The sequence below is a fragment of the Silurus meridionalis genome, chromosome 8 (assembly GCF_014805685.1).
Source record: "Silurus meridionalis isolate SWU-2019-XX chromosome 8, ASM1480568v1, whole genome shotgun sequence".
Lineage (NCBI taxonomy): Eukaryota > Metazoa > Chordata > Actinopteri > Siluriformes > Siluridae > Silurus > Silurus meridionalis.
The window spans coordinates 25,600,788-25,624,378 of NC_060891.1; the positions used below are offsets into that span (position 1 = coordinate 25,600,788).

The 23,591-nt window shown below is 37.5% G+C and overlaps 1 protein-coding gene across 1 annotated transcript; it reads right to left on the reverse strand.

The window, feature by feature from the left end:
• Positions 1–3,066: 3,066 nt before the first annotated feature.
• On the reverse strand, positions 3,067–13,842 carry nipal3 (NIPA like domain containing 3). Its single transcript, XM_046856553.1, has 11 exons — positions 13,585–13,842; positions 13,284–13,352; positions 10,229–10,400; positions 10,061–10,120; positions 9,365–9,510; positions 8,747–8,843; positions 8,120–8,255; positions 4,997–5,085; positions 4,814–4,877; positions 4,046–4,140; positions 3,067–3,331 (listed from the first exon to the last, which is right to left on the reverse strand). Exons 1-11 carry the CDS (start codon positions 13,648–13,650, stop codon positions 3,147–3,149), a joined length of 1,179 nt encoding a protein of 392 aa, XP_046712509.1. The 5' UTR covers positions 13,651–13,842; the 3' UTR covers positions 3,067–3,146.
• Positions 13,843–23,591: the final 9,749 nt, after the last annotated feature.

Sequence of the window (23,591 nt, forward strand, 5' to 3'; positions counted from 1 at the left end):
TTGGATAATTAGTTTATTGGTACTGTACACTGAGACACACATGTAAGAAGGAATGCAGTGTAGAGAGTTTAACACTTACAGTCACACTGCAGAAATCAAGCAGAAATCAACAAGTACCATTTACAAATTCTAACAATTCGCATCCTTTAAGCTTATCACAACTAGGGTTGCAAAATCCCAGGAATTTTCAATGCTGGAAACTTTCCATGAGAATAAACTGGGAATTTACAAAATTGCACTTTAGCCGGGAACTTAGATGTAGTAAAAAAAAAAAAAAAAATGTGCAGGATAATTTTGGTAAAACCGACAAGACGACGTCATTTCAGTTGAATTTCTTCCTGCGCATTGATCAATCACGTGCACAATTACTGCACGGTGACCGAGGCCACGCCCCCTAGACGCACTGCGCATTCCTCAAGAACATAACGCGCATCATTTCTAGAATCCTGCACACAAAATAACGTAAAAAAATAATAAATTTTGGTGAGTATTCACATAAATGTAAGTAATGTTTATCTAATTTATGTTTGAAACCTTTTTTTAAATGTATTTTATGATTATAACTCAATTGTACGATGTCGAATGTTTTGAAAGGAGCCTTTAAATAAAATGCATTGTTATTATTATTAATAAAACGATACAAAAAAAATCTAAATTTGATAGTTTATATAAATTTCCCACATTTTTCTTTTTATTAATTCTTAGAAATTCCTGGTAAAATTGCCAACTTGGAATATTTCCAAAATTCCCCAGGATGAAGTTCCCATGGAAAATTTCCAGAAATTTAGATAGAAACTAAAATGAATCAGCTGAATTAGTGTTACCCAGAAAAATCATCAGTTTGACACACATCTTCTACCCACACATACATGTTCCCCTTTCCGCCCAAACAATCGGGATTTCTTTGGAAATGCAAATGAAGACAGTTCGGAGGTTTACACTTTTTCTACATATAATACAAATGATCAGAAATAAATCAATAAATTAAAAATTCCCTTCACATTAAAGAGCTACTCATTTCCCATCAGAAATAAAGTGACCACAACACGAGAATAAATTACTGAACAGAATAAATGATGGACACTATAACAATATAAGGCTTTTAAAGCATGTTGATATATGAGGAACTCGCCTGAGATCCTCATCTGATCAAACATCAGTGTAAGGTCAGTGCTAAAGGGTTGCATGACACATTCATCACACACCTATAGTTTCATTAAGACAGTCGTGAATGCGTAGGTCACTGGTAGGAAGACACTTTTTTGGGGGTTAAAAAACCAAAAACAAATAAAAGTGAGAGTTAAAAGACAACCTGGCTGATATTCCGTACGGCCAAAAGTATTGGGACACTTTTCTTCGTCAAATTGTTACCACAAATATTGGATGACGTCTGCACCCCAGTACCTGACTTTATTAACACCCTTGTAACAAAATCCTCCACAAGCACACACTAAATCTAGTGGAACATCTTCCCAGAAGAGTGGAGATTATTACAATTATATTCAGGATGTTTTATTATATGGAGAAAAGCACACTAATTTTATGCTCAGGTGTCCACAAACTTTTGACCATACATTGTTTTCTATTTCCAGGCTATTTCTAAACAATTGTCTTAATACTTAAATCAGAACTAGTAGCCTAGATAGCTAATTAGCTAGTTAAGTTTTGCAAAGGCAACACATCAAGCTTATATTAAACACCTTAGTTTATGACACTGTTATTTAGCGAACTTCCGAGTTTTCTCCATTAGCGAAGCGTTGTATTCAGTAGCTAGTTTGTCACACGTTTGAACGTGTGAGTAAGACGCAAGTGATGCCATGTGAGCATACGAGCGACAGAGTTAAATCAGGGCATCGTAAAACCCACGTGAATGAAATCCAAAAACACAAGTTCGTGTTCCACTGCGAAAAACATACGTAAATATAGTTTGGGACCCCAAAAGGAAATCCCCAGTGTGTGAGTCAGTGGAAATTTTGTGCACATCGTGTTTAAACCAGTACTTTAGTCTACTCATAACTGACATACTGACCTCGATACAAGCCAAAATGTCAGAACTTGTTTTTCTGCAAAAACTTGTGCAATATACTGCAGGAGTTATAGAAAAGAAATAAAGCAAAATGCTGCTGATCTAATCCCCGGTAGATGCATAGATGCACAGTGTTCGGATAGAGGATGAAAGCGTTGACGGCGAGAGATCCACAAAAATACATTAAATAACGCTTTACTGAATCATTTCTTTCCCAATCTCCCCTCCCCCGATTCGACCAATTTATCGAGTTTGCACCGATAACTGATTGCTGAAAAAGACAGTTTTTCCAGGTTGCGTTGCACAGTACGAAAGCGGCCTCTAGAGGTCAATCACTGACACCACGTGCTGTTTATTTGAAGTGTCATTTAAAAAAAAAATTTGGATTTAAAAAATGTTTTTGCAGTTACATTTTGTTTCTGTTTGATTGCATGTCTTTTATTTTCCCTAATAATTTATAAATAATATATTAATTTAGCACATTTTCATGAGTCGGTACTGTTTGTTTTTTTGTAAAAAAAATAAAAATAATTCAGTAGTATTTTACATGGAGTGTTTTTTTTGGTAATTTTTATCCAATATGCATTTAAAAAAAACTATTGGTTGATTAATTGGTTATTGGCAAATACGATCCGATCATCGGTGGACCTCTATTATTTCAGCATTTTGTTCTAAGGCAACTTTATATTAGAATAAACATTATTATTATTATTAGTCTCCATTATGAAATATGTGCGAATGGGAAACTAAAATCACAGGTCAGTCATTACTTCAACAACAATCTGCATTATGGTCCAATCTAATTGAAGGGGAATCAAATTGTCTTTGGCTCTGATTGCGATAAGAATGAAGTGCATTATAGTATGTTAGAATGGAAAGACACACAAAAGCTGAGCACACCAAAGGTTCACCCTGACGTCCGCAGATTCAAGTTCTGACAGTGTGGTGCTCCAGAAAAGCCTTACAGTTCTGGAGATTTCTTTCAAAGCTTGAAATTGCAGCAAAATCGGTCTTGTAATTTATTTTTTACCAGCAACTCGTTCAGTTTTCTGATGTGACCAGAAGGTCAAATGCAGCTTTTATTTATATATTCTTTTTAAATAGATTTATCATCATGTAGCTAGTCTTTTTTGAGTTCGTCTGCCTGGTACTTGTGACCCGTGCTTGGAGATACGCCCGATTCCTGATTCGCCACCGGCAGAGTCGCGGGTGCAACGCCATCGTTGTTTACGAGGGTGCCGTAGGAGAAGGAGCCGTTATAATCCGGCTGAACAGGCCAGCCTTTATCGTGGATCGTTGGAACACCTGTTTAAAAAGAAGAAGCAAAGAAATATACACGATTAATATTAATAATCAGCGACAGTGTGGTGTTCATTATTATGATTTTAATATACACTATATGGACAAACGTTTGTGGAGACCTTTTTGTTATTTTTTTTATTTTTTGGAGCATCCCATTCCACATTTATTCCCATTTACTTCTCATAAGATGTTCTACTAGACTTTGTGGAGATTTATTCAGCTAGAAGGCTGTAAAGTCTGGTACTGATGTAGGTGAGGTGAGTAGGCCTGGGGTGCAGCTCTGATTCCAATCCAATGTGTTTAAAAGGGTTTGGAGCTCTATAGCAGGAGAACTTCCACTCCAACCCTGTGTATCACACATGTCCATGGAGCTGGCTTTGTGCACACAAGCATTGTCATGGACAATTTTGTTGTGGAAGAGCCCCATATCTGCAAAAATAAGGCGTCCTAATACATTTGTCCATATAGTATAGGTGCTTGGAAAGACATCACACATTACAGTTCATAATTTCTCATAAAAATCACAAAATCATCTGCCCTGAAGACACCATGGAAACCTACTGTTGATCACAATATATCAACAATTATAATTGTTTTATTGTGTTTGAGAATCAATTAAGCTGAGTAAACATGACTCGGTATAAATTTCTGTTACATGCTAATACATTCAATGTTTTATACTTCAGGTTTTTTGTTCTTGGATGTTCATGCACCAACCTTTGACCATGTCCATGGTCACGTATGGCTCGAATGGTTTGGCTTTCTTCTTGCTTTTGGTGATGAGGAGGACGCCCAGGAAGCACACGGCGCATCTGTCAAAACAAACAGCAGAACCTCAGTACATGAATTAATGTTCTGTAATGCTGATGCTCAGACGTCAGAATATGCAATCGTACGAGTCTGTGTCTAAAAACGTGCTTCGTTTAATGTGTATTGAAATAGACTGGAGAAATATCAGAGATGATTCCATTTCAATTACTGTCCCCAGGAATCTTCTAGGTAGCTTGTATAGGTTTTCAAGCTTCAGTCTGGATAGGGAAATGCTATGAATTTGAAAATCATATTTGTTCCAGCACAAAGGCAGCTCCATGAAGATATGGATTTGGAGTGGAAGATCTCCTGCTAAAAAAGCTCCGACCTCAACCCTACTGAAAACCTTTGGAATGAATTGAAATGCTGACTGTACAGCAGGACTCCTCACCTCACCCTACATCAGTACCTGACTTTACTTGTGGCTGAATGAACTCAAATCTCCACAAGCACACTCCAAAATCTAGTGAAACATCTTCTCAGAAAAGGGGGACTAAATGTGGAATTGGGTGTTTAAAAGTACGTGTGACAAACTTTTTGTCCAGACAAATTTCTTTACTGGAGATCGGATTTATATTCAGTGTAAACACCAATCGTGAATCAATAATGAGATGTGACTATATTTGGTAGGATGTAAACGCCGAGTAAGCAATTTATAATCTAGATCCCACTCACCCTAATAAAAACATGCAGATGTGCAGAACATCCTCTTGGTTGAACTCCAGGTAAAATATGGCTCCTAGATTAGAAGAGTAACAAGATGATTACAATGGACCTAATAAAACAAAGTATTAAATGCTCGAATCCTGGAATGAATGCCGTGTTGGATACGTTTCGTAATGGAGACGAGTGTGTTACCTGCACCGACGGCACACGTGGTCGAGAAGATGTAGTTAACGCAGGCGATGAGGGACGAATCGTACAAATGGGACGCCTGGGCAAGAAATCTGTGATAAGAAAACAAAAATAAAAAAGCATGGATAAAATAAAGGCCTCTAATCAATCCAAGGTTACAGCATGGAACGCTTAGTCAGAAGGGTGTTGAAAAAAAAGAGAAATTCTCTCATCAATGATCAAATGGTTAATAGCTATAATAAAAGTATAGAATCGTTAGAGAGAGAGAGAGAGAGAGAGAGAGAGAGAGAGAGAGAGAGAGAGACACACACACACACACACACACACACACACACACACACACACACACACACACTCAGATAAACAGAGATAGAAAAGGACAAAAGAGAGAGGAAAAAGAAAGACAGAGAAACTAAGAAACACAGAGATACAGATGAGCGAGACAGAGAGAGAGAAAGAGTGAGTTAGAGTGAGAGAAAAAAGCACAGAGAAAGCAAGAAAGAAAGAGAAAAAATGTTTTTAGAGAAACAGAGAGATATTTATCTCTCACTCACTCTCTCTTTCTCTTTATCTATCTCTCTCTCTCTATATATATACATAACAATGGTGCGCAAACAGAATACTGACACTTTGGACTCAGTTTTGTCATGTTCACTAAGGGTGTACTTACTTTTGTTGCCGGTTACTTAGACAATAATGACTATGTTGAGTTATTTTTAGAGGACAGTAAATATGTACTGCTGTACAACCTGCACATTGACTATAATATATCTAAGTTTCATTTCTATACTATTGTCTCTTGAGAAGATTATAATAAAATGGCTTTAATGTGAAGGGTGTACTCACTTTGTGAGATATACATACATACATACATACATACATACATACATACATACATACATACATACATACATACATACATACATACATACATACATATATATATATATATATATACACACACACACACACATATACATATTAGGGCTGTCAATTGATTAAAATATTTAATCACGATTAATCGCCATTTTCTGTTCCAAATATACAGTGGTGTGAAAAAGTATTTGCCCCCTTACAGATTTCTTATTTTTGTAACACTTTAATGTTTAAAGAGAACACAAGTAAACACAACATGCAGTTTTTAAATGAAAGTTTTTATTATTGAGGGAAAACAAAATCCTACATAGCCCTGTGTGAAAAAGTGTTTGCCCCCTTAACCTAATAACTGGTTGCACCACCCTCAGCAGCAACAACTGCAATCAAGTGTTTGCGATAACTTGCACCGAGTCTGTTACTGCGCTATGGAGGAATTTTGCTTCACTCATCTATGCACAATTGTTGTAATTCAGCCACATTGGAGGGTTTTCAATCATGAACCACCTTTTTTAAGGTCATGCCACAGCATCTAAATAGGATTCAGGTCAGGACTTTGACTAGGCCACTCCAAAGTCTGCATTGTGTTTTTCTTCAGCCATTCAGAGGTGGACTTGCTGGTGTGTTTTGGATCGTTGTCCTGCTGTAGAACCCAAGTTCCCTTCAGCTTGAGGTCACGAACAGATGGCCAGACATTCTTCTTCAGAATTTTTTGGTAACAGCAGAATTCATGGTTCCATTTATCACAGCAGGTCTTCCATATCCTGAAGCTACAAAATCAACTATCAACACCACATTTTACTGTTAGTATGATGTTCTTTTTCTGAAATGCGGTGTAACTTTTACGCCAGACGTAATGGGACACACACCTTCCAAAAAGTTAAACTTTTGTCCACAGTCTACAGAGTATTTTCCCAAAAGTCTTGGGGATCATCAAGATGTTTTCTGGCAAAAATAAGACGAGCCTTTATGTTGTTTTGCTCAGCAGTGATTTTCGTCTTGGAACTCTGCCATGCAGACCATTTTTGCCGTCTCTTTCTCATGGTGGAGTCATGAACACTGACCTTAACCAAGGCAAGTGAGGCCTGCAGTTCTGTGGATGTTGTTGTGGGGGTCTTTTGTGACCTCTTGGATGAGTCGTTGCTGTGCTCTTAGGGTAATTTTGGTCGGCCAGTCACTCCTGAGAAGGTTCTCCACTGTTCCATGTTTTTGCCATTTGTGAATAATAGCTCTTACTGTGGTTCACTGGAGTCCCAAAGCTTTAGAAATGGCTTTATAACCTTTTCCAGACTCAATTACTTTCTCTCATTTGTCTGGCATGATGTCTAGCTTTTGAGGATCTTTTGGTCTACTTCACGTTGTCAGGCAGGTCTTATTTAAAAGATTTCTTGATTGTGAACAGGTGTGGCAGTCAGGCCTGGGTGTGACTGGAGAAATTTAACTCAGGTGTGATAAACCAGTTTTAACAGGGGGGGCAAATATTTTTTCACACGGGGCCATGTAGTTTTGGATTTTGTTTCCCCTCAATAATAAAAAAACCCTTAATTTAAAAACTGCATGTTGGGTTCACTTGTTTTATCTTTTACTAATATTTAAATTAGTTTGATGATCTAAAACATTAAAGTGTGACAAATATGCAAAAAGATAATTATTGTAAAAGAAGAAATCAGGAAGGGGGCCAACACTTTTACACCACTGTACCTAAAATGAATACTTTTTCTTGTAAAGGTTTTCAAATGATAGTGGTGCTTCAAATTATGGAAATCACCGGGACACCAAACAGAACCTTTGCTATGTTTCCACACGGACGGTTATAATTGCCGGATATGTGCCCCAATGTGCTTTTTTGGTCCGTGGGAAAAAGGGATAAATGTCTCTGATCCATTACCACAGTAAATGGCATCATGCTCTCAATTAGAATGCAAACCGCCAATAAAGAAGAAGAATCATCATTGCGTTTTTTGGTGCTTGTTTACTGCATCGGAAAAACAAATGTTTGTTTTAATGTTTGTTGTGATTAAAAAAAAAAAAATTTTTGCTCGAGTTTTTTTTAATATATCCGAGTAAAGAAAGGACTTTGTGAATAAATGTGTGATGCGTTAAAGGTTTCAGTTTCTTTTTTTATATCTATTTATTTATATTCTAAGGTACAAATGGTGAACAGAAATGTGCTCTGCGTTAATAAAATGAGTGCAGTTCAAATGAATTTATTGCATTATTAGGAAAGAAAGAGAAAAAGAAAGAGAGACTTACGATGCCTGAAAGAAGATGCTGGCCACCATGCAGACGAACATGACGTAGAAAATGGGATAACTGAGCTGGAGGGAGCCCTGAATGCTGAGAACCACCATCCCCGCAACCGCCTTCACCGTGATGACAGTCACAGAGCCTGAAGTGAGAAAGAACACGGAGAAATGCATGAGAAATACAATCCACAATCCACTTCGTGCCACGATGAAAGATAATGCAATAAGGAATTGGCATTTGGACAATTTTTATTAAACATCTAAAGGTTAAATACTCATGTTGTTATTATACTATTCATTCACATCTTCGTCAGATATCAGGAATGCTGTGGAAGAAACTGGAAAACCCAGAGTAACCTACATAGACACAGGGAATGCATGCAAAATGTTGTACAGATATGGACTTAGGATCAAAGCAGAAATCGATGAAGCTTATGACCACTTCAAAATTGTCTGTCTGTCTGTCTGTCTGTCTGTCTGTCTGTCTGTCTGTTTCTTTAAGCTTTCGGAATTGTAAGGTTGTGATCGTGAAATAATTCCTATACCCTGGAATTCTTATTAGCAATATGTGTACTTTCTTCAGTAAAAACACTGAAAAGAAAAAAGAAAACAAAAAAAGCTAAATGCTCCTCACCCAGCAGCGCCACCAACAGCAGGATGAGCACGAGGTAGTTCGCGTTGTGCTGTTTGTAGAAATACAGCACGAGACAGAATGTGATGATCTCCAGGAGCTAAGCAGCAAAAAAGGAAAAGAAAGTTAAAGTCATCAAAGAAATCTACACACTAGGGATGGGAAGATTCACTTATTCGCGTTGGCATCAAAGTTAACGATGTGATGCATCGATTTAAAAAAAGGGTGCATGGGATTAAAAAGTTGACATTTGTATCGTGATGCATTTGTTTTTTAAAAAACGGTAAAAAGCGATTTATTTATATATAATTATTAGTAGATGCACTTTATTGTTTAGGAAGCAATCAATAATTTGTGACCAATATGTGGATTGATTTCTTTCAACACCACCGCAGCTACGTGAATATGACGTATCACAAAACTACGGAGACCGAGGCGTGTCCTGAGAGTCACATAGAATACAGATTAACATGGCAGAGGTAGAGCTGTGACTTCCCGCAGACACAACAGGAAAAGAACGTTCATCATCGATGGACTTCTCAAACTGTATGCGCACATTTCAACAAATGTTTATCCATATAAACGGTGCATATGCTCGGAGATGTTGAGGGTAATTCTCACCAGGTACAGGAGGACTGGCCAGCCAATCAGGTGCTTCACAATGTTTTCTGCGTTCAGCTGCTCGTGAGAGTTCGGCCCGAATGTGACAAAGAGGTACGTCCCCGCTACAGTCAAGGCACAGCCGAGAAATGACAAGCCGTAGCGTTCTGGAAAACAAAAAAAATAAATAAACAAAAATGCAGTGCATTCTGGGTAAACACATTTAATTTTAATGAAAGAATAGCTAAAAAGTGAAGATTGAATTTTAAAACACTGCTCCATTAGAACTAATAGTTTCTTGATTACTGCCGAAGCCCCAGGATTACAACCCGAAATATCCCGTTTCCCTGCACCACCCATACTGTAACTGTTTACATGCTGTGTTGTTGCACACCTACTCGATTGCTTGTTGTGTATATACAGTATTTCCAAGTGTGCTCTTGTTTCCAGTTCTCATTATTCGCACATTGCTCTGTATAACACATTATACTGTAGGTTTACTGGTCGGCGCTACTTTGTGTGTTTTGTGTATTTGTCCTGCACTGCTGTGTGTATTGTTTGTTTGCACCAGGTTGCACACGATGCACTTTAATCCTTGGCTCTGTTGTGTTATGTAGCACCAGGGTTATTAAGAAATGGACAAAAAGCACACTCCCAACTACAACTATTTGTTCTCGTACTATTTTGCAGTGGTGGGACAAAAGACGGAGCACTTACTCAGAAACTCCTTTGGCTTCCATTTTTCTCTCAAATACAGAAATCCCAGGATACAGCTGGCTGTAAAGGGAATCAAAAAACGGTTTGAATCTCTTTGGATATTTAATAAGGCAGAGGTCTGTATTAGGGTTCGGGTTGATGTGAAACGGGTGATAGAATAATACTTGCCTATAAGAGACACAGCACTGAGTGGGGCTATGAGAGAGAGCGGCGCGAAGGCGTACGAGGTGAACAGGGATCCTTCTCCGATCAGCAGTAGCACAAGGCCGCACCACCACGTCTTTGTGCAGTAGTACGGCCTCGGATCCTTAGCGCCTGCCAACACCACATGGCTTTGTTTCTGTGTGAGAGAGGGAGAGAGAAAGAAGGACATAAACTATTAGAAATGATCTATGGCTCTAGGGTCAAAAAATAGACCCTTTCACCTTTAACACAACCACACACTATAAAACTATAAGCGAAGAATGAGTGATGCTGAAGAGATGATGATGTCATACAGATAATTTCTTATACGTTGCATCTACATGTCGATTACATCGCTGCAGAAGGCTTAGTTCTGCGCACCTGACATGATGTCACAGCCATGAGAAGCTTGTTTTACGGCTTTACAGGTAATCTATGGGTCACTTTTTGCCATGCATTTCAAAGCATAATAATGTAAACACACAGACACACAATATATACATGAATTTATTTCAATGGAGTATATTACAAAGGAAAAAAAACTGATGTAGGTGAGGTGAGAAGGTCTGGGGTGCAGTCATTATTCACAGTCATTCCTAAGGCGTTCAATAGTGTTGAGGTCAGAGCTCTATATATAAAGGACGCTTGAGATCTTCCTCTTCAACCCATGCAACCTCTCTCTCTCTCTCTCTCTCTCTCTCTCTCTATCTACAGCCGAGATTATTTTCCCCAAGAAAATTCCCCTTCTCACTGATCGACTTCAAACATTACTCCTAAATCAACACCACAAACCATTATAACCTTAATTAGCATCCATAAGCAGCTGTATTGACATAACAATATCTTCACGGAGCTGGAAGAGCATGGTTCGGGTCTCCAGGTTCAAGAAAAATTTCATGCACCTGAAGACATCCTGTACAATTGTTTGTGTTCAACTTTGTGGTAACGGTTTAAAGAAGAAGCACATATGGACTGGGGGTGGGGGGGGCTCTGAATATCCTTGTCCCAATACTTTTGGCCTTCAAACTAAATATAAACGGTTATCTTTTCATTAAAAACTTAACTTCTCTCTGCGATAACTATCTAAAAATATTTGAACTCCAACATCATCCAATAACTAATTATTTTGGGTGTGTGTGCAAATCAATGCTGAATTAGATCGGACCTGGTCTGCATGACAAAATGTGGTTAAATCTGATGAGTGTTTAAAGAAATAAACAAATAAGCAAGTAAATAAAATAAATGAAAATTTCTCCACATATAAAATAGCAGTGCTCACTTAGTCACCTTGTTTGCTCTGCAGATCTGCTCACAACCGACGAGACACACTAAGTGTCTCTGCCTATATTTATTTAGGTGTGGACTTATTTTTCTAGGTGTGTTCACATTTTAAATGCTTGAGTTTACTCATGGCCGTATATGCTGTAAGATGTCCTACACGGAAGACTCGTAGTAATAAACTGTTATTAGCATTATATTATATTATCATCAATCCCTAGATTAATTTAAATACAAAAAAAGCTTTTTCAATCCATTTAACACCACATGGAGCACCAAGTTTCCACACGGCCCATTATTACTGACGCACCACCCGCTAAACACTGGAGAACAGATGTTCTTGTGTGCAATTTCAACAATAAAAATGGCACTTTTTCTATAAATGAAACAAAAGACCTGTCTTATTTTCACTTCTATGTTTAGTATTGCTCTTTAAAAAAAAAAAAATTGACAGAAAAGTACTTCTTATCCGATTACTCGAGTAATCAATGGAATAATTGATAGCTGCAGCAGAAAGACACAACAGCATGATTTCTCTCTCATTTTAACAATAACGTTTTCATTCCAATTCGGCCTTCCGTCAATTCCCAGCCAGCTCTCTCCTGTTACATGACAGACACTAACCACTGATGTACTTTATATAAGCAAAAGTATTGGGACACCTGATTTTCCTTGCAATATGTGTTTCTTTAAAACTGTTAGAAAAGTATGAACACGCATTTCATTAGGAGAACCAAACCTGCACAAAGCCGGATCCATAAAGATCTCCTTTACATGGGTTTGGAGTGCAGGATCTTGAATGGCCTGGTATGAAGATGTGGTTTACATTGTTTGGACGAATCAACCTCAACACAATTATACATGATGTAAGGGAACAAAATGCTTCCGTTTACGCCATTTGGTAGACGCCCTTCTCCAGAACGACTTGCATTTATCTCATTCTCATTTAATCCAATGCGTTAAACACTAAGCGACCACCTCCCTGGAAACCCCAGGCCTTCTCACCTCAATCCCTCAATCAGTACCTGACTTTACTAACACCATTGTTCTTGACTGAATCTCCACAAAACCTAGAGGAACATCTTCCCAGAAGAGTGAAGGTCATTATGGTATCAAAAAGGTTTGAGACAAGTTTTGCATCTCAGCACGAGGCTGCGCTCTTGGTCACCGAGAGACCCGACCTTCATAAGTCAGTGTGCCAAAAAACATTGTCCTGTTCTGAGGACGATGACCGCGAGTTAGAACACCATGTCACCGAGTCCTCCTCATCACAATGCTTCAGCAGCCACATCACTCGCCAGATTCGTCTCCTGCGATCTCCACCCTCTTAAAGATAAAGATCAGCTCAAAGGTGACACAGTTTCAGAGATCCGACACAGATCGCAGATGGTGTTTGACACGTTTCGAAAAGAAGACTTCCAGAACGCATTCCGGAGGTGGCAGGAAAGCTGGGAGAGCTGTACTGCTGTGCGAGGAGACTATTTTAAAGGTGATTGTGTGTAAACATGGATAAATAAAGCACTTTCTTGTAAACAGAGCGAGTCTTGAAACTATCTGATGTATCTGAAGTTGCTCAAAAAGCACATACCGAGCTTACGGTCAGGGCGTCCACAAACAAATGTCTATATAATACGATGATATCAATAGTATCATATAATACACAATGGGAATTAAGTAGATCATCACGAGAACTCGTCACACTGCTCTTCTTCCCTGTTAGAGAGCTATTTTTAACAGCTGACGTCAGTCTGGTTACACCCACCTGTATGTTCACAGAGATGCTGATGAGCAAATTCCCGATGATAGCAAGCAATGTACCTATAAGGTTGTCCTAATAAAACACAAACAAAACAAATTTAATAGGGACACAACACACACATGGACACATGTCTCTGTATTTAACATGCAGCAATAAACCTATAATCTAACTAAAAACATTACAGCTGATTTACAGCGTTGAAAATAAACACCAGATTCATTTATTGATTTACAACAATGTAAAACTTTCAATATGATCGTGGTTGATTTGTCATTTCGTTTGTATGAAAAGAAACAATACTCACAGTATAGGAAAGAGGTCCATTCGCCGCGTACACACTTCCGGTTTGAACCGAACCCGCATTCGACATTATCAAAATAATATATTTTTTACAATTATTCCCTGTAGAGTCACACTGTCATTACTTTTCCTTTAGTTTTTGTTGCTGTTTCTTGATTTAAATCCTCCAAAAGTCTCTTTTCCAACTCATTGTTGAAGCCAGCCCTGTCCACTGTCAATACAGCTCGCCATTTTCCATTAACACTTCCGCTTCCGGTTACACCTGCAAACAAAAGTGGCTCGGTTTCCGCTTTGACTTGTTTTTCTTTTGTCGTTTTTATAAAAAAGAAATGTAGTTAATTTTTATTTCCTTTAATTCAATCAATAATTTTGAGGCTACCCATATTTATATGTTTTAACAAGTATTTCATATATATATATATATATATATATATATATATATATATATATATATATATATATGTGTGTGTGTGTGTGTGTGTGTGTGTGTGTGTGTGTGTGTGTGTGTGTGTGTGTGTGTGTGTGTGTATTTTTAAAGGCTCAATATCACCTAAAAAATGTATATATATATATATATATATATACTTCAATGTAAGGACTAATATTGTGGATATTGTAGAAATAATAAATTGGTAAATCAAAATGATATAAATTAGGTTGTTGGGTTTTTTAACACAAACGATAGGTGGCAGCAAAAACCCGTTTTGAGATCTATTCCCGCCCACGGCACATCAACACTAAGTGGCATCTAGAAATGTCATGTAGACTCATGGTTGCCAACCCTGACACTGGCAGCTGGCCTGCATTATATTCCAGGAGTTTTCCAGGAGTTTTCCAGGAGGGTTACGGGCCAAAATGTCATGGTTCAAGCACTCGTATTGCCAAGCTGCCACTTTTGGGCCCTTAAGCAAAGGCTCTTAACCCTTTGTGCTGGGGTGCTGTAAAAAGGCTGACCCTGCGCTCTAACCCCAACGACATGCGATCAAACCCAGACTCTGATTTTGGAAGCAGTTTGTATTCCAGTTTGTATTTCCATCTCAAAGGTGCTCAGTAATTGGCTTGAGATCAGGGCTGTGAGCGGTTCATTCCTCACACAAAGATTGGCGAAGCAAGTCATTAATCCATGGACTTACTTTCTTCACAACCGCAAACTGCACATTGTCATGATGTTTAGGCGCCTCAGTAAAGCTGTTTTGGGACGATGTCGATTGTTAAAAAATCTTTACGAATTAAATTGACTTGATTTCATTTCAGTGAATGGAAATTCTAATGCTCCAGAATCTGATAAAATTGTTTGCTTTTAACTCGGAATGGTCCACACACACATGTATATATATATATATATATTCAATAAATGTATTTGTCGGTCAGATGTCTGCAAACCTTTGACCATATGTAGTATGTAGGTTTAATTTGTCTGTTTTTTGTATTGTATTGTACAATGCTGGGGCAGCAGTGACATATTTAGTATATTTGGATTGTAGTCAATGATACCAGAGAGAAGTTACAGATTCAAGACTACAAGTCATATATGCCTGGCATAATCAGAGATTTAATGATTGTGCACATATATGAGGAAACAAACTTCAACTTCAGCTTATATATGATCAATCATCTGTATATATTTGTAAATGCATTGAATATCTTAAATTATGTTCTACATACAGAATGTATATAACATTTGTATATACACTGTGCATATTATATTATTATATTACCTACTCAAAGATCATCTGCTTCAAGGAATGTAATTTAGTTTAAAGTTTCTATCCAATCAGATTTGAGTCGTCATAATTACATGTTGCCGGGGCCAAAGGAATCTGCCGTGAGGTCTTCAGATTCAGCAGTGAGTGCACCTGTAATGTAAAGTACATCTTGCTTGAAGCTGTTGCTTTAACCTATCAGATTTTGGGTTTGACAACACCGGGGCCATCTAGCAGGTGTACAATTATGTCAGCGTTTTCACATTGTTTGATTGGATGGTCAAAGAGCGCACTAATCAATGATTACATACTGTAACTGGAGCAAACTGCACACCTCAAATATATTCGTGTGAAATTCATACCTGTTTTTTCTTCCAATATGGCTGACAAAAAAGAAGAAATTGATTTGGTCGCAGTCAGACTTTCAAGGACATTTACAAAATAGACTTTTCAAGAAAAGCTGTATATCGTATGGAAAAGTCAGCCAAAACAGTTCAAAATAGATTTTTCATGAACGGTCTAGAGTGTTGCGCTTTCTTTCCTGTAGAATTTGCACAAAAACACACAATTTGCCTTCATTTCATAACCATAATCCATGAAAAAAATGCACAAAAATGAACCTGAAAACCTTTTATGAGGTAAAAATTGCTGTTTCTGATAGAGATGGTGTATGCAGACGATGCAGCTGTGGCTTCAGTGAATGGAGACTTGTTGAATTGTGTTCATTGGGTTTCTTGGTTTAGTAATAGCATTTATTCTCGCTGCATGTGATACCTGTCTGTGATGCAGCGCTCTGTTTACTCAAAGTATTGTCAATACTATGGATGTAGTTGCTCACAACTATTCGCTTACCCAATAAATTCTTTTCTGTCTGCACCCAATGAATCGTTTGCTGCCTGTGTGTTTTTCATAACCAACCCTGACACGCCTCTTTCACTCAGTGACATGCATTCCATTGTTTTGAATTCACATCACTGCTCAGGACTTGAACCGCCCGTGCGTCACAACAACGTAAGCTCACGCACATGTTAAAGAAAGGTGTGTGTGTGTGTGTGTGTGTGTGTGTGTGTGTGTGTGTGGGTATGTGTCTGTTTATGTATACGCCCGAATTACTGAAATAGATACTAACATAACAGTAGTGTGTTTCCAATCAAGGATCAAATACAATGGGTTTAAACAAAGGAGTTATTCACAGATGGATCATACAGTAGCTATGTACTGTAGGCATTTGTTTATCGCATTTTTTCACGCTTGCACAGAACAATGGGTGAATCAAATAGAAAGTTGCTAAATGACACCCATGTACCCACTGTGCCCACCTGTTACACAGAGTTGAAGAGGAAGTATTTTGCAGAAAATTGAAATATCTGAAGTTGTGTGGGGCTGCAACCAAACACGATTACATCTAATTATGCAAAATGTAATCCACAATGGCACCTGTTATATAGGAAATGTTATCTACATCTAAATCAAATTAATTTCCCCCTGTTGTCATTTCAATTCTCTGCAGCTGGTACAGTGAGACTAAGAGACTATAGAGAGCACTGAAAAGATCAGGAACCTACAGTGAATATTTCAAACAGCAGAGATCATCAGAGTCTTTATTTCAGTCATTATGGACATTCAATTTATGGGGATAAAGTTGTTTTAAAGTTGTGTGCAAGTTAGTTTAGTGCCTATCAGTTTGTTTCTTAAAATTGTACGTTTTTCTTAGTTGCTTTGGAGCGTTTTTCGGATCAGAAATGAAATACTTAAAACTACTTGTTCAACCTTCACGTCATTTATTCACTTGTGCACATCATAAGAGCATTTCTTGTTGCTTTGATCAAATTGCAAATGCTTTTGTACATTCATTTATTCTATTGTGTTCAAGTATCTGCTGTTTCCTACATTATCAGTTGTTTATGTTCATGTTGATTAAAATATATTATACTGGTTTCACCTGAATTGTTTTAACCCCCAAAAACATCTCAGCATCAGTTCATTGCATAAGTCATTGATTGCAAAATAGTTAAACCAGTTGTCATCATCTGTCAAGTTTAACATTTTTATACATTTATTTTTATTGTAAATGTGTTGAAGTGATAAATTGTGCAGATGAATATTGAATGTCAATAATGAAGGCGAGTGAACGGCATCAGATCAACCAATAATCAACCAGTTCTCTAAAACAGGTCAAAGGTGAATCTTGTGCACTTCAATTGGCAACAGAGAAAAACGAAGAATTCTAATTTCTGAAAATGGATGAACAACTAAAAAACAAATGAACACTTGTACAGTACAGTAAATGTGTGAATCATATCTGGTCTCAGAACTGATTTATTTCAGTATAAATCAAATATGAAATCAAATAAATACATGCGTGCTGCTAAAATTCATAGATTCCAAACAAAAGAAATTCAACTTTGTGCATTTTTAATAATTGTAACTCAAACCACAGTTCATATCAAGAAACTGTGCAACGCCGTACTGAGAACACGCCTAAATTTTGACGATGTTGTTTGTGAACAATGACAAAAGGACTTTTCATTTTGATGGGAATGAGATGTTCATTAACACAAATACGTTTGAAAGATAAACTGAGGATTTTGAGAAAAATTCAGGCTTTTGCAAGAAATCCAATATTTTGTGCTGTTTGTACATTGTTTTGAGAAATGCATTCACTGGTTTGCAAATATTAAGGATGATTTGGGAAAATCTCCAAAGCAACTGAGAACAACTATAATATGCCAAAGGTGATTGTGGCAAGGAAAACATCCCTGAGGTGCCATGAAGAAGAAACCTTTAGAGGAACCCATCCTTATCTTTAAGACTATTCATTACAGTTCCATCATTGTTGAGGTGTGCAGTTCAGTGATATGCACTCGAATGCAGAACTGTTCATGCAAACTGCAATCCTGAGCAATTGAAGTAGTCTGTTGATATGAAATCCAGCCTCAAAGTCCTTGAGTCGATTAGAAACTTCATGGATCTTTAGGCTGTTCATGTGGAACCATCTCCAGCTGCACAGAGTGGTCTTCAATTTTAGGGAACTCCATCCAGAGGTATGAATCGGGAAGATCAGAAGAATAGAAAGGAAAGCCAATTGATTTGATTTGATTGAACAACGTGTTTTTAAGTCTACTGTACATAAAGCAACACAAAAGTCCATGTGATGCGTACACAGGTCTACATAAAGGGCAAGTGTTGTGAAAAAAAAAAGTGCAGCACCGACCAGTACACAGGTCTAGTATAATAACATAAAAAAGTCAGATGTAACAGGGTAAACAAAAAGATACAGCAGTACTGTATAATAATAAAATGCTGTATAAATGCTGCAGTCGTGTAAATGTTAGAAATATAAATAGAAAAAAATCCCAATGATCTTCTCTGCAGTCATTATTATTTTCTGTATGGTCTTGCGATCCAAAATAGTACAATTTACAAATCTGGAATAGATGCAGCTGCTCAGGATGCTCTTGCTAATTCCTCAGTGGAATTTGTTGAGAATAAAAGGATTTGAAATAGGCTTTTCTTGGTCTTTATTAGGAACTAGAAGCTGGAATGGGTCCTGGAAATCTTCTTTTCGAAGTGTAATAATAATTATTATTATTATTAATCCACTACACATGTCTCTGTGTAAGCTTTTACTCGAAATGTGCTATTGAATATAAATAAATAGCCTCAACACCATCTGACCAATCAGATTCGAGAATTCAAGTTCTATGAATTCTCGCATTATAATAAAAAAATTGCAGTGGTCCTCATGTACAGCCCTGAGGAACACCGGCTTTTAACAAGTATTTGGGAAATGCGTGGTTTCAACAGACCTGTGTAGAAATATTTTGAGAGATGTACCCGCAAGCATTAAAGCGTTGTGTAATCTCTGCAGACTGTATGGTGTTTACTTCATCATGCATTCACAGAAGAGATCACGCAAACCGAGTGTTCAGCAATGCTTGTCTTTATTCAGTGACACAAATTGTAATGCAGTGTAGAGATGTTTCCTGTTTCCTGTTTTCATAACAAGGATGTTTGCCAGAAGGATATCTCAACATCATGTGATTTTGATTTAAGTAGGTTATTTTCTGTGAACCTGAAAAAAGTGGAGGTTTACTCTGATTTTTTTAACACTTCATGCTAGTTCTATTTTGCTTTATGGGTGAGATTACCTTTTTATGTGCAGATTTGACAGATTTAACTGCAAATCTTTTTGTTTTTATTTTACAATTTTTTTTTTTTACAAAAAAGAAAAATTAAATCAAAGAATTTTTAGATGTAATGTAAAACCATTTAAACCTGACTGCAATCATGGATTATATACTGTATATTACCATAAACAAATGGATGTGTCTGACTTTTGAGCTTTAAGAATCTTCCCTTCAATTGAACCAGGAGACCAACTCCTGTTCCAGCATGACAATACCCCTGTGCACAAAGCTTTACATGTGTTGAACATCTCCTGCTATGGATCTCTAAACCTTATTAAACACCTTTGGGATGAATTGAAACACTGACTGCACCTCAGGCCTCCTCAAATTTCATACAAATCTCTACAAGCACACTCCCCAATCTAGAGAAACATCTTTCCAGAAGAATGGACAATGTTTTAAATGCAAATGGGACTTGTTATTGTAGTTGTATAAAATAATATATACATTCAGTGCCTTTAAGTTGTTCCTTAGAATTGCAAGTTTATCACTAATGATTGAGCCAAGTGGTAAAAGTGGCAAGGAAAAACTTACTGAGATGTCATGAGGAAGAAACCTTGAGAGGAACCAGACTCAAAAGGGAACCCATCCTCATCCTCAACACCGGATGAACATTTATTACAGTTCCATCATTGTTAAGGTGTTTGGTGATGGGTGTTTAATTGCAGAAATATTCAGGTAATCCATCCTCAAAGTTCTTAACAAAGCATATGTTTTGAGCTTGTTTTTTCCCCTGAGGATTTTAGCTTTTGCAGGCTCTGTAACCGGTTTACTTTGTGAAAATGTTAAAATAATGAACCATTTTTTATCGATTTACTGACAGAGCAAAATCCGCTGAAACTCGCATGACATTAATTTAACTTTTTTAAAACATTTATAATAATTTATTTTTAAAACATTTATATTTAACTTTATGTGAGTACAATTAACATTTTGCCCCATGTGCTGGTCGGTGCTGCATTGTTGCATTCAGCTGCAGCTAACCTCAACAACAATGGAATTAGCGGACATTCGGCAAAACCGACATGAGTATGGATTCCTTTTTTTAGTCTGGTTTGTTTCAAGATTTCTTCCTCATACCATCTCAGGAAGTTTTGTTCCTTTTTCACTGTTGCCACTGGCTCACTTATTGGGTCAAGTCAAGTCAAGTAGGTTTTTACTGTCATTCCAACCATCTACAATACAGTACACAGTGAAGCGAATCAAATTTCATACAGGATGAAGTTGCTAAATAAATTTAAATAAAAAAATAACACACAAAACTAACTAGGACACGACATAAAGTGCACGTGTGCAACATTTAGTGGCAAGAAAACAACATAATACGGTCAGACAGTGGACACAGGGACACTGCAGCACCGACCAGTACAGAGGATTTGTGTGAATTTTCCATATAATAATAAATGCTGTAGATGTTAATGCTGATTTAGAATTTTGTGTAGCCAATGAATTTTGTGTGTGGTAGCTTAATAGTTAAGCTATTGCACTTTAGAGCCGAAGGTCATGAGTTCAAATCCCATCCACACCAAGCTGCCAATCCTGTCCCCTGGTCAAAGCCCTTAGTACAGTTTTATGAATGAGAAGAATGTGAGTCGCTCTGAATTAGGTGTGTCTGGCAAATGCCATAAATGTAAATGTGTGTGTGTGTGTGTGTGTGTGTGTGTGTCAGTCCAGTCCCTTTGTGTTCAGTAGTCAAATGGCTTGCAGGAAGAAACTGGTACACAGTCTGGACGTGAGGGTCAGAATACTTCGGTATCTTTTTTCAAATGGCAGGACAGTAAAAAGTGTGTGTTTGATGTGTGTGTGATCAGCCACAAAGCTACTGGCCTTGCAGATGAAGTGTGTTATATACAGTAAATGTATTTGCACTGGTGTAAAGTATTTGAGTAAATGTACTTCTTTATTTTGCTTAAGTATCTTTTTGGCTACTTTGTTGTTTTACTGAATATAAAATTTTTTTGACCGACTTGTTTGATCTTTGGGTGGTTGCTCCAGCCCCAGTCACGTCCCACCTAATGAAGATTGTGGACCTTTAAAGAAGTAGATGCCGACTACGCAGACATCCCGAACCATCTAGAGACGTACCGGCACCAATTGGATCCCACTTCATGTGGAGTTTGGAAATTGGACCTCCTGAAGTGTTTAAAGGCTCTAATTGGATCTGTGATGATCGCAAATGTTGAGTTGCTCAGTAGCTCCTAGTTTTATAACCACAAATGACTGTAAAAGACTGTAGAAAGAACATTACTCATAATCACACACTCCAGTGGAGAGTTAGTTCTCACTCTCCAGTGTTCTGTATTGTTTAAAGACTATAATCACACTCTTGATGTCACCCAAATGAGGATGGGTTCTCCTTTTGAGTCTGGTTCCTCTCAAGGTTTCTTCCTCATAACATCTAATGGAGTTTTTTCTTGCTACAGTCTCCACGGCTGCTCATCAGGGATAAATACACATCGTTCACCTTCACTGTTGAATTCTGTAAAGCTGCTTTGAGACAATGTCTGTTGTAAAAAGCGCAATAGAATTAAACTTGACTTGACTTGACTTTTGATTACTATATAACAGTGTTGAGGACTAGTGCATGTTTGAGCCTACGTTCGAAATGAGTCAAATACTCAAGTACTGTTCAAATCAGATACTCGAGAACTTTACGCAATTCATATTGGAATCGGTGCCTTGGAACTCGTAATGGAAAAGGTTTCGCAGTAAGGTTTCTCTACTTTTACTTAAGTATGATTTTCCAGTGCTCTACATTTCTGCCATGATGGAGAAAAAAGAGAGAGTCAAATGAGGGTTAAACTTATAGGGACCCCGAGCTATTGCTAATTTATTTAATTCTGTAAAGCTGCTTTGGGACAATATCCATTGCTACAAGCGCTATATAAATAACATCAAAGAAGATTGAATTAAATTGTTGCACAAGAGCTTTACGTAGTCTTTGCTCGTTCTGGATTGTTTTGTGTTCTTTTATGCTAATATTGTTTGCATGCAGCAACTCAGTTCTGGAGGAACGCTGCTTCGTTTCACTGTATGTTGCACTGTATATATTTAAAATAACAAACAAGTCAAGTTTATTTCTTTAGCGCTTTTCACAACAGACATTGTCTCAAAGCAGCTTTACAGAATTTAACAGTGAAGGTGAACGATGTGTATTTATCCCTGATGAGCAGCCGTGGCGACTGCAACAAGGAAAAACTCGCTTAAATGTTATGAGGAAGAAACCTTGAGAGGAACCAGACTCAAAAGGGGAATCCATCCTCATTTGGGTGACATCAAGAGTGTGATTATAGTCTTTAAACAATACAGAACACTACACACAAAAAAGCCATGTGACATTTAACACCTTTAACACCTTCTTCTATCAAGATACTGTATCTGTAATGTTTATTTCACTCACTTATTTTATTTTATAAGTATTATTATTGTTAAAATAAAAAAAAAATGTAAATAATTAAAAAAAGAAATCTCTGTCCGTGTCTAATGTGTCACCTCATACCTCACTGTTTGCTTATAAACCCTGCCAAAAATAACAAAGCAGTGATTCACTGACAGCTGCAGCACAACAGGATAATTGCTCTCCTGGAAATATTTGATAAATGATTAATAATCATAGGTAATAAGATTAACTATGATTAATCTCTCTCTCTCTCTCTCTCTCTCTCTCTCTCTCTCTCTCTCTCTCTCTCTCTCTCTCTCTCTCCTTTTCTTAATAAGGAAGAACATTTCCCGCCTGAGGACATTCTTGGGAGGAGTGTGAAGTCATGGAACACATACGCGTAACATGAAAACAGTTCATTAGGAAGGATTCCTTCTGGCCTGCAATCACCAGAAGAGCGAAAGCAGGTGCAGGTGGTATTTAGGAGCAAAAGTGCATAATGAACAGCGGACAGTAAATGTAATTCTTGACTGTACTTAAGTATCTTTTTCACGTAGCTGTACTTTACTGATTTACCATTTGGGGAGATTTTACTTTAACTTCACTGCATTTCAAAGTCAAATATCGTAATTTTTTTCCACTACTACAGTCTTATTTATAAGCGAATAAAAACTGGTCAAACACGCAACAAACCAATCAGGATCGAGCACGAGCTCTGTTTGAACTCGTTTTTATTGGC